The sequence below is a fragment of the Scaptodrosophila lebanonensis genome, unplaced genomic scaffold (assembly GCF_003285725.1).
Source record: "Scaptodrosophila lebanonensis strain 11010-0011.00,11010-0021.00 unplaced genomic scaffold, SlebRS2 tig00000085-arrow-pilon, whole genome shotgun sequence".
NCBI lineage: Eukaryota > Metazoa > Arthropoda > Insecta > Diptera > Drosophilidae > Scaptodrosophila > Scaptodrosophila lebanonensis.
Window position 1 is genome coordinate 4,558,557 of NW_022060564.1, and position 12,379 is coordinate 4,570,935.

Here is a 12,379-nt window from a genome sequence, read left to right on the forward strand (position 1 = left end):
CTGTGTGTGTTTAGGGAGTTGTAGTGTGGGAAATAGTGTTGGAAAATAGGTTAAGAAATGTATGTAGAAAATGGAAATTTACGAATCCAATGATGTCAGGGTATGGTAACTATTCTGGGATATTAAATGGTTATTTAATTAATATTAATTCTTAGTTCAAATAGACAAGCAACAGATTTCTCAGAGATTTCATTTAAATAAGTATATAAATTGTTGAGGGTAATTGAACAATCATTTAAAAAGCCCAAAAACTATATGACTTATTGATCTGGTGTGGGTTAAATACTTATTACAAAATTGGTGGACATTGGTCGTCCTGGAAATGAAAATAATTAAATACCATACAGTTTTTATAGTTGAGAATTTTCCACATTAGATTGGAGATCTAATTGCTTTGAATGCTGAGGATCCCATTTCAGTTCTTCACAAAGAAAATAAAATTGTTTCAAAACTGATGCAAGTTAAATGTAAATCATAATCAAATACCATACAGTTTTTATAGTTGAGGATTTTCCATATTAGATTTTTGCTTTGAATGCTGATGATCCCATTTCAATTCTTCAAAAAGAAAATAAACTTGTTTCAAAACTGATGAAAACAGACAGCGAACCGATAATCAAATACCAAACTTACATTTTTTGTAGTATAGCTTTTTATATCGGAGATCTAACTGCAACCTTAGGATCCCATTTCAGTTCTTCAAAAAGAAAACACTATATAAGGCATGATTTTTTGTTTGTAATTCACATTTTATTTATACACATACTTTTACGTAAAGCTGGACAATGTAGCGTTCTAGAACTACTTGCAAAAGGTAACTAATTCTATGCTACTAAGTATATCTGTAATATCGACTCTTGTGTTTACAATTGCTAATTAAATTCCATAGATATAGTATAGTACATAATTCAATAGAATATTCTTAATGTAACTACGCACTTTATTTAATTTCGTTTGAATGGTTCAAGTTGCAGAGCTACTTAGGACTAAAGTTAAATCAATTTTTGTTAATTATAGTATATATTCATGAATAGTCAAGTTAATTACTCTTTTGGACTTCAACTAATGGAGCAGTCGGCCATCAGCGATATACGATATACTACTATAAGGGCTAATAGTAATCTATAACTCAGCATTACTCTTATTATTGGTTTGCATCTTATAGATTCGTAATATATACTCTATGTGGGGGATATTAAACCTTTAGACGCTATACGCGCGTTGGAGTGCCAAAGATCGGCACATTATTGCGTCTCTGGGCCAGCGGGGAGGCGGGCACGGGCGTCGAACCGTTGTTGTTGTTGTTGAGGCGTCGTTGCTGACTGTCCGAATAGGCGCGTTCTACAAGAGGCATTTAGATGGAAGGATATCGGTTTGTAATTACTCAACGATTCAACTCAACGATATGACAATCGTGGGCGGATAATGCCGTGTTTTTATTTGTATTTTGTTTATTTATGCAGCATGCTTGGTGTTTTTTTTATTGTTGTTGGTTTTATTTGTGGTTTTGAAGGTTTTTTTTACCACATGTTCTCCGTTTCTTCTTTAAGTTGTGAGAATAATGTAGTTAACATGCAATTAAATTAAAAAATAATGGATTTTATACATTGATTTCCAGTTGTGTGACCACCTGGTCAGATGAGCAAATAATTTGCACGCAAATTTGCAAACTTTCTACAAAAAGGGCATGCAACTTAAATCTTAAACAGTTTCGTAAATGATAATTTGTTTGAGTTTGTGCGCAAATTATTTGCCTGTCTGACCATGTTGGAAGAAATGGAAATTCATTTTTAGCCAGTGTTTTGAATTATTTTCTTTCTATAATGAAAACAATATTTGAAACATTGATTTCCAGTTGTGGGTATGGTTTCTAATGTTCTGGTCAGATGAGCAAATAATTTGCACGCAATTTTATGAATATTTCTTCAAATAAGATGATTTCCATGACAACTTGAATAAGTTTGCGTGCAAATTATTTGTCTGTCTGAGCATTAAATGATGAAATGAGAATGCATTTGTGAACAGTGATTTGATATTAAAATTAAAGAGAACTGTGTTAGAATTTGAAAATAAATGGATTCGAAATATATTTTCATTTAATATTTTATATTAAATTTATAAATGAAATTTAGTTCTGTCATCTCTAAAATGATAATAATTGTGCTGAATGATTTTATTATTTATTTATTCCATTTGATTAACAAATTAATTGTAATACTTTGAAAATAGATTTAAAGAGGAATGAAGAAAATAATCTTCTATATTTTAGGCTTTCTTATAACAATTACAAATATAACCAATAGAACGCTTATCCTCTCCTACTTGTTGCTCTAATTACCCCTATAGCATTTATGTTATATAGACAGATTCTGAAACAACTTTTATGGAGAGACACGTAAAAAGAAATAAAATAAATATAAAACTGATGGTTTCTGTTTTTAGGACTGAATTATTTGAAATTGGTTTTAATCAACTGTAACTTAATGGTCATTAAAATCTATTTTATCGCCTGAAAAGTATTTCCATCTCAAACAAAACAATTCCTCGATTTTAGGGTTATATTTCTGGTTCATATTTGTACGAAGCGGGAAAAAGGGTCTGCAACGTACGTTTGAAACATTTTCATATTCAATGTTAATTTCCAATTTAAAATCAAATAAATAAGATATAAAAAAACATTTACACTGTTAACTAATAAGGCGAAAACTTATCGATAGTTCCCTAACAATTGGTCGAAAAATAAGAAAAACGTGAGAAGGAAATATATTCAATGGAAAGAAGTTTTTGAAATTTAAACTCCAAAAGGGGAAAACTTTAGTATGAAAAACTGATTATAATTCAGAAACATATATTTCTATCAATCAGTTTTACATATATATGATGATATTATAAAGTAAACAATAATGTTATGTTAAATAAGTATTATCATAAATAATATAATGATATTAGGGTGTAATAAAAAATAATGAGGAGTGCGATGCGAATGCTTGTTTTTATTAATCTTGAAAGGTATTTATTTGTGTCCAAATGGAATTTTATTAAGGTATTAAAAATATGTGCGAAATATTATGTACAGATGTTCTTAAGATATCGTAAATATATATAGTATTGTGTGTAACAAAAATGAAAATGAAATGAATTATGAGTCCACATGCCAAAACCCAGGAGGTGTAATCGCGCTATTTAAGTAAACCGTGGACAAAGGGCCACCTACCTCGGAACTTGAGGCCCTGCGCCTCGTTTATGATGGCCGCCAGTGCCGGATGCTGATATCGCTCCCGATATATGGCCGATCCGTTCAGAGCGGTGCCATTGCCATTGAGCGTGCCATTGCCATTCGAACCATTGCCATTCGCATTTCCGTTGCCGTAGCCGTGCATTTTCAGAGGCGTGTGTTGGGGCGTCAGCGATATGGGGGGCGTGGCATTGCCATTCTTGTAGTAGCGATTCTGATTTGGATCGTACATAGAAGTGGGTGCCTGTTCGTTGTTGTGATTCAAACGATTGGCCAGCTTGATGGAGGCGCAACGATCCTCCTCGTTGCGCATCTTCAATATGCGCTGCTCCTGGACCGAGTAGCGGGATCCATGGACATCGCTGCTCACCTGATGACTAAAGTTTCCCACCTTGGCGCTCAGCTTCTTGGCCCGAAAGCTGCCGCCGGGCGAGTTGTTGAGCAGAGTGCCGCGCGAAGAGCTGCCATTAGTTTCCGTACTATCACGACTGGCCTCCCGATAACTGGAGGGTCGATGGGTAGATGGGGGCGTGTCCAATCCACTGTCATGGGCCGAGTAGTCCAGTTCCGTTTTGCTGGGCGCTGCCAGAGCAGCATTGCTGCCGCTTACATTGGCGTTGTGGGTGGGCAGCATCGGTTGAACTGAAAGATCAATTAATGTTCACATTACTATATATAGGAGATCACATGGCATTATTCTTTAAGTCTTGTGAAAGAGTTATTAAATTCTATCCCTCGCTTTTCTATCTTCGAGTACTTTAAGTATTGTTTGTAATTGCAGAAGGGTTCAATTATTGTCACTATACTATATCTATAGATTGTTTAAAATAATCAAAAACTCATTTTGTCAAGCACCAAGCCTCTGTTCCAATTCTTAGATAATTTGCACAGAACATTATGTCGAAAGTATGTCGAAAATCCAATCTTATTTCATTTGGAAGTTACTTTTCTTTTGCAAACTATTTGCCTGTCCGCCCAGAGCTGAACTTTTTCAGATATTACTAAAGAAAGTTGGCACAAAAGATTTATAATTTTACAAAATATTAATAGTAGTGGCTGTAAAGGCATTTCACTTAGTTAAGTAAAGAGTATAATCTGAAGTCTTGGTTTTAAAAGCTTAGACTTTCTGCGACAGTGCTGCCAATTTAGCTTCTTTCCCGTCAAATCTGGCTGTTTTTGCAATCATATTGCAGAAAAAAATTCCAAATTGCGTTCAACGGCAATTCTGGCTTTTTAAAAATGCGTTTAGCTATTTTCAGCTTTTTGTTTCAGCAGAAAAACAAAATTTGTTTTGTTGCTTTTGTTTGTTCTCTATTTAAATTAATTTTAAATTTATTTAAATCGTCTTCACGTCCATAACAGCTTGTTTTGTTTTCTAAAAAGTTGGCAACGCTGTTCTGTGAAGAGCTGAAAGCTAAAGAGCGCGCTCTCTCTTATGTTGGTTAATTTTTATTATTTTTATTATGCTCTGCGCCATCTTTTATAACATACTGTTGTTATGTTAGCTTTAAGATTACCTGTTAATTTAAAATCAAACTGTGCCAAAGTTTTTTTCTTTGAAGCATGTTTTTCTTTAAGTCATGTTTTGCTTTAAATCATGTTTTGCTTTAAATCAATCAATAATTTATGAAATAATAATGCGAACCACAGCAATTACTGTGCCGTACCGGCAGTTACCGGCCTTAGGCGGTTCAGTGGCCTCTCTTTTATTAAAGCAGGCCAATTGGCGCTCTCACGCCTTATTCTCTTACTAAGCTAAGTAATGGAAAGTTCTCTCTTGAATAAAATTGCCAGCCAGCAAGAGCGCAGCCTGTAATTAGGAGTTAGTCTGAAGCATACGATCGAGTAAATGTCCCATACATTATTGAGTTATCCTTACTTCTTTAGCTCAACAATTAGTCATTCAAACTACATACATATATAAAATCTATATTATAAATAGATACTAAGACAGTTCGAATAACTCACCTGAGTGCCGCATATCGGTGGGGGCACGCGGCTTGCGATACAACCAATCTCTGTCCAGCTCATTGCCATTATCCGGCTGCGCGCTGATGTTCCTAAATAGTCGCGGTCTTCGCAGCTGAACCTCAGCCTCCTCGGCAGTCTCCTCATCGACCACCTGATTGGAACCGAAGCTGCTGTTTATAAAAATGCGTCGTGGGGAGCCGTAGAGTGCGCCACCACCTGGCTGCGTAAAGGAATTCTGGGCCGAGGAATAACCATTCGAATAGCGACTGAGATTCGCATTGTTATGGGGAATCTTTTGGGGTGTCGAATGATTTGTGGAAATGCCACTCAAGTGATGATTGTGATTCTCATTATTCAAAGCACTCAGATCGGGTACTGAGTCGGAGAACAGGAAAGGATTGCCGCCTGCATAGCCATTCAGACTGCCGGCGCCGATCTTGTGGCGCGCCAAGCCAGCACTGCCCATGCCGCTGCCATTGGCCATAAGCCAGTCGTCCAGGGCGCTGGAATAGTTGCTGCCAAGGCCGAAATGCTGGGACTGGAGCGAGGCGTGCGAAACGGGTGCAGCCAGCGAGGCACGAGAGCGGGGACCTTGCGCTATTTTCAGCGCACGTCGACGCTCCTTGGAGGTCATAGTGCATTCCTAAAGAGACATAGGCATTTTAATATGAATATCATATTTATTATTGCAAACTTACCTCCAAAAGTTCAAACCAATCCTCAAGGCCGTCATCACAGCGCAGGAGCACGCGTCCCTCACGGCCCAGCAGCAATCCGATGGCACTATATGAGCGCCGATTCAACCATTCAACCTTCTCCACATCCACTAGTTTCACCTGCAATTGCAACATTGAATACAATAGATCATCAGTCTGGGTAACATTTAACAATGGAGCTAAAGGTTAAGCCGCTTCACTGCTCAGCAGGGGCTCTATATTTTTTTGGGCTAAGAGTGTGGGAGTGTTGCTTCCACTGATTCCACCATTATTCAGCCAATTCACAGATGGCCTAGTTACAGACTAGGGCAATTGTGTACAAAGCTTGGCTACTAATGATATTATATAGCTAAGCTGCTTTTCTAAAGCTTAAAGATATTTTAAAGACCTCGTTTGTGACTTCCAAATTAGACCTGTGGCTAGTAAAGAGCTAAAAGTTTGTGCAGTTTCGTATTTAAAACACTTATGCCTTTTATATACATTTCTTAAGAGCAAACTTTTCTACCTGAAATAATACCTTGAATAAATAAAGTTATGTTGACACGGTCCAGCCAATGTTTAGGATAATTCAACTTGTATAATGCAAAATAAATTTTATGTTGATGTTGAAACTGTGTATTTTTGTTTGATAAACAGTCCCACGAAACAAATACCTCTTGTAACTCTGGAGCTATATAAGCGAATTAAATGATATTAAGGAAAAGTATGTTTGAAATAGAACAAATAGTACTTTTGATACTCATGACTGTAAGAAACCCTTCCCTTATAAAAGCAACCTCTAGTAACTCAGGAACAAGTGAAGCTAATTAAATTGTTTTCAATATAAAAGCTTTTTAATGCTGTAATCATAAGATAATTATTCAAAAGAGATGAAATATTGAATTTCTCAGAAGATAAGAAGTCCAACGTAATAAATACCTCATGTAACTCGGGAGCTAGTTGAACAAACTTAACCATATTAAGTACAGTACTTCATGTATTATACTTGAAATAGACCGAAGAGTAATTTTGATGCTCACGCTTACAGGAAACTCTTCTGTCAAAGAAGCAGCCTATAGTAACTCAGGAACTAGTGCAGCTAACTAAATTATTTTTGATACTAGAGTTTCCTAAAGCTTTATTTATAAAAAAAATGTTAAAAAGAGCAAACACGTATAGTAAATATCTCTTGGAACTATTCGAGCAAATAACTCAAAACTAAGTACAGATGTTCTTGAAATAGAATAAAGAGTAATTTTTAAAAGAAAACCGTTCCATCAGAAAAACCGCCTGTTCTAGCTCAGGCACTATGGCAGCTTATTAAACCAATTTTGATACAGACTTCTTTAAATAAAATAAAACCTATAAAACCTATTGGAAAGAGACGACATACTCCTGTCTTTTGTTCCGCCTGCTATCTTCAGAAACTATATACATTTTCACATACTACCTGAGATGCATATAAAAATAGAACTATCAACATTAGTACAAATCACAACAAACATTCATGCCGTTCTGACCTGGTGTCTGTTTCTTTTGCTGCGCTTTAACGACTTAATTATGCATGTTGGCCATTATAGAAAAACATAATAATCGTAAAAAATTGGAGCAAGAGCTGCAAAACGAATTCTAGGCAAAAGTTGAGCGAACCGGTGGCAACGTTTTATATCAAATAACTTGGCTAATTGCCACACGCTGCTGACATATTTGCCTAATGGCCTCGTATAGTTTTTACTTGGGGCATGTAGTATAACGCATTACAAGCAACTCACAGCCATAAAATAGCCCAAAAAAAGGCATAAAAGTCGCATAAAGCTAAAAAGGCAGAGCAACAAAAATAAATAAAACACCATCAGCTACATTATAAGACAGAGGAGTTCAATAAAAGTTCTACATGGAAAAGAAACTTTGTGGCTAAAATCTGGGCAAATGGGGGAGAAGAGGAGGACTTTAAATCGAGCAGCAAACTGCAGACATAGTTAAAGCGAGTGGTAAATAGATAGACAAGGAGGGGAGGAAGCAAAGGATGGTGACAAATGGGCGTGACACTAATTACGAAAAACTCTTTTTCCTTTAAGAAGATATGCTTCAGACTGCAAAGGAAATTATTGTATACCTGCTTTAGATTTTAAAAACTAAGGCTTCAGATTTGTAATGACTCTTTTTTTAAATTATACTGTTATATTTATAATTTAAATTAAACTTATAGTTATAGACAAATACTACCTAAACTAGGTGCAGTCTTAATTACAATTTAATATTTATAATTTATATAAATCTGTTGGGAAATTGTAATGCCTAGCATAATAATTTAAAAGTTATTTAATACTTGCAAAGCTATATATACCTTAATATAAATAAATAAAAGCCTAAATACATATAAAAAAGATTTAGTGGGCCACTGAAAAAGCATCCATCTAATTCCAAATATCTTTCAAAGTAGTCCCTGGAATTTCTTGGCCCACAATATATTTTATTCACAAAGTATTTATTTATGTATTTTCCCAGTTCCACATCATGTCGAAATAAGTAAAACATAGTATTACGAGCATATCTATTGCTAATAAACAAGTAACACTTCACTTTGTGACCCCCGGAGTGTCACTTTCGAATCAACGGCGACTCGTTGTCTAAATTTTCAAGGCCGATATGCATTTGAACGGCTGTTGCTGTTGTTGTCTAAATTATTGGTTTTCCAAAATTGCTGAATAATTTGTCATCTATAATAACATTGGCTGTCAAAATAACGCAAAGCTGTCGAGCCCGTGTGGCTTTCAATGGAGCTTTCTGTTGGGGCATTGCTTGGGTTGTTGTTGCAGTTGTTGTTGTTGTTATTTGACATACAGGCTAAATAACTGTATCATTTGTGACCTCATATGGCTATCGATTTGCAATGTCAATCTATGGCTTGTAAGCCTTTCATAATGCGTGTTGCGTTGTCGTTATTATTAATATTACTTTTTATGTGTGGGAATTGAACCAAATTTAGACTTGAACTTTAAATATGTGCCCTTAAATAAATACCAACCTGAATAAATTGATATGAAAGAGCGCCTCTAAATATTTCCCTCCTAAATTTCCTTGCAAAAACGTAAGTCTATTTCCCCACGCTCTAACAGCAGCTCAAATATGGACTACAAACATACACACACACACACACACACACAAAGCGTATTGCTCTCCTCTAATATTCGATTCATGTAATTCATTTTATTTTAATAAGAGAGAGCCTTGCATAAAAGACAATGCAATACCCATTGTTGTGATCTTTGACATGCGCGAGAGCGGATTTACAGTTACGTTTTTCGATTCTTTGCTTTCAAATTGCATTCTTTAAGAGAGCATTTTGCCGCCAACTGCAGCGCAAGGCTTAGTTTTGTTGAACCTGTCGAACGCGTCGCGCCGTCGGGCATTGCAGCTACCGAAAACAATTAGAAATCGTTTAATTTGTGCTTTAAATATTTTTTAAATTATTTTCTAACAAGTGCACATATTTAGTTGTGCATAAAATATGCAAATTTTGTGTTAAATAAGACGTAATTGCCGCGAGAGATGTGTGCTGTGTGCATATTACATGCATAGCATGCGTTTATGTATGTATGTATGTGTGTGTGTATTGGTGAGTTCAAAGAATTTGCGCAGCGCCTTGCTTTTTGTTTTGTTTTTTAAGTGAGTGAAAATGTGGTTTTAATAATTAAAGGAATGCCATTGGAAATTAATGTAAGTATGCTTTATATTTTGCAACTCTATTAGAATTATGTATATTTACTTGTTCAATACGGTTTTGCGGCGTGCAGCAACAAATGTACATACATACATACATATGTATGTACGTACATACTTACATATGTGTATATACAAACGTGTAAGAGCTCTTGTACTATATGCATAGATATTTCTGTTTAACTATCTATAGTCTGTGTACTTATTATCATGGCGTATGTATTTCTTTAGCTTATTTTTTATGAATTATACTTCAATTCATTGAAGAAATAAACGCAAACCGGCGCAATGTGCTTCTCAAACTGTAGCCCCCCAGTGCGAGCTCCAGTGGCTGCCAAACACTGCGTACCGTTTGAGTGTGGCTGATATTTAAGTTCTCTTTGTGCTCATGATTCTGATTGTTTTCCCAAATCTGTGGTGTGTGGTGAATATGTGCCAATAAAACAACACAGTTCGCGGTCCTAACTGAGGTGAGTTGGCTATTGTTTGCCAAGTCATTTATCATTTATGGTGTAATAAAATGAACTCAGTGCTTGTGCCTTTACTGAACGTGTACATTAAATAAATTAAATGCATCTCTTAATCAAACTGACATTATAACATGATTAAGAACTCATCTTAACCCCAGCCTATGGGTATTTTCCACCCATTTGAATCCGCCCGCATATCGAAGCATCAATTTGCAGAGCCCGCAGAGCTCTCCTGAAAATCAATATTGATTTCAATCACTGTCAAAGTGCAAAAACTGTAAGTTTGTGGCAACTTTTGTTGCCGCAGGCCCCGACAGCCAGTCTCCACGGCAGAGCGCCAATCCGTCAGTTCGGCAACCAGGTAGCAAGCCCATCACCTGTAATTATCAAGCATCGTTACATTTCGCGTCTGATTTCCCCCCGGGATGCAGCGACGTAAAAGCGTTTCAACGCATCAGTAGCCCGCGAAAATTTCAGTCTCATTTTGAAATTTATGCAAAAATCGAATTAAATAATTAGACTGTAAATGAGGTGCCGCAATCTCTCACTCGCTTCACTGTCTGTGCGTCTATTGCACGCCTTATTGATTAAGTTGATTACATTGACGTGTCGTTGACTGTCAATTAAGCAATACAACAGCAGCAACAACAACAACAACAACAACAGCACGGCAATGAAAATATATACATACACGTACATATATAAAAATATGGTTAAAGATGCCGCCAGCTCGATCTAATGGGAGCTTAGGCTCGGTCGCCGTTCAGTGGCTTCGGCTTTAATGTTCATGGCTGGTTGTTGTCTTGGATAGCAGCGTGTGGGTTGTAAGATTTGATGACCTTTTTTGGGCATGCTTTGGAATTTTTAGAGGTCAGCAGTGCGTGAAATAATTTTTTTAATTTATTGTGAAAATTATTATGTGATTCGCCATCACAGCAGAATATTCAATTTCAAATTAGAAAAATCATTTCTTATTACATTTCACATTACACAACGTTGCCAAAAATGTTGCCGCTTAGTTTATATAAAAATGTTTCTAACTAGCCCATCAAAATGTGTCGTTAAGAAAAATGATTAATATTTATTAAATTCCTTTTTACTTGCACTTGCTAGATGGCCAATCAATTTGTTTAGATTCGTGAACATGTTTGTATTCATTTCTAGCATTCAAATAAAATATTTCTATTATTTATTCATTAAATAAAATCGTAATTACTTTAAAAACATTTCTCAATTTTTCCAATGATGTTTACAACTTCCTTTATATGCTTAACATTTTCCGGTATTTGCATTTGCAATGTTTTTAGATCATTTAAAATCTTTTCTTTGCTGCCATTTATCTCATAATGTTTATCCTGAAAATGCCCGCGCAGCTTCTAAGCAACAAAATTCAGTTAAACAATTTATTTTAATTTTAAACAACTACAACAACAACGCCAGCAGATACGACGTCAGTGCGATGCTGGGACTACATATTTATTGACGTTAGTTTCCGAGATTTGAGCAGAAAAGTGCAAAAAAATAAATAAAACTGTTCAACAAAAGTAGAAATGAAAAGCAAAACATTTTCCCATGATCTGTTTGCTTTTGTTGCCTGCATGTTAAGTGGCATTGCTGTTGTAGGTAGCTTTTATGTGCATTTTCCTTATTTGTTTAAACAACAACTACTACAATAGAAAAACAGCTACGAACAATTTCATTGCAATCGTGTTTTGCTTTTTCCTGTTTCTGTGCAATATTCGCCAAACCATTTCGCCAGTATTTGCTTTGTTTTAATGGCAAAGCAACAACAACAACCAGCTTGAGTGGGCTCTAAGCCGGAGCTGGTGGGCCAGGGAAAAGTGCAGTGCAGTGCCACATGTGTGTGTTGTAAGAGTTTTGGGCGCATACCCAGTAGGGCCTAACGACTGAGTGGTTCCAATTTTCAGAAGAAATGTTAACAGATTTTTTGTACGTTAAATACGTAGTGTATGTTATTTACAAGCTTGTTACCTTGCTAGTCTTTGTTTACAATTGTTATAGCTTTTGATTGAAGTAATATGATATTGATGGAATAGCTTAACGCGCCTATATTTATTTGCCTGGCCACAGCTTAATGAAAATCAAATGATTAGAAAACACGTTCCCTTCCCTGTCCTGAAGTGAATCTGATAATCAACTCAAATAATCCACTTCTTCTTACAATCCGCTTGCGAGGAGAAACGATGAGAGCAGCGCATTTTAGCAATCCCTACTGGGTAGTTTGTAGTTAGGCACTTGCCGGTAAATTAACATGCAGTAGCTGC

At 36.0% G+C, this 12,379-nt stretch overlaps 1 protein-coding gene across 4 annotated transcripts in view; it reads right to left on the minus strand.

The window, feature by feature from the left end:
- Nucleotides 1-867: 867 nt before the first annotated feature.
- LOC115626317 overlaps nt 868-12,379 on the minus strand; it is an 84,367-nt gene continuing 72,855 nt past the window's right edge. For 3 of the 4 annotated variants that reach the window (XM_030521653.1, XM_030521654.1, XM_030521656.1), the window contains 4 exons: nt 5,905-6,042; nt 5,204-5,849; nt 3,215-3,877; nt 868-1,341 (listed from right to left, as the gene is read on the minus strand). In XM_030521653.1, coding sequence (XP_030377513.1) covers nt 1,211-1,341; nt 3,215-3,877; nt 5,204-5,849; nt 5,905-6,042 — 1,578 coding nt within the window. In that variant the 3' untranslated portion in view covers nt 868-1,210. Of the gene's footprint in view, nt 1,544-3,214; nt 3,878-5,203; nt 5,850-5,904; nt 6,043-12,379 lie in introns of all 4 variants that reach the window. The other variant, XM_030521655.1, reaches the window with a different exon arrangement.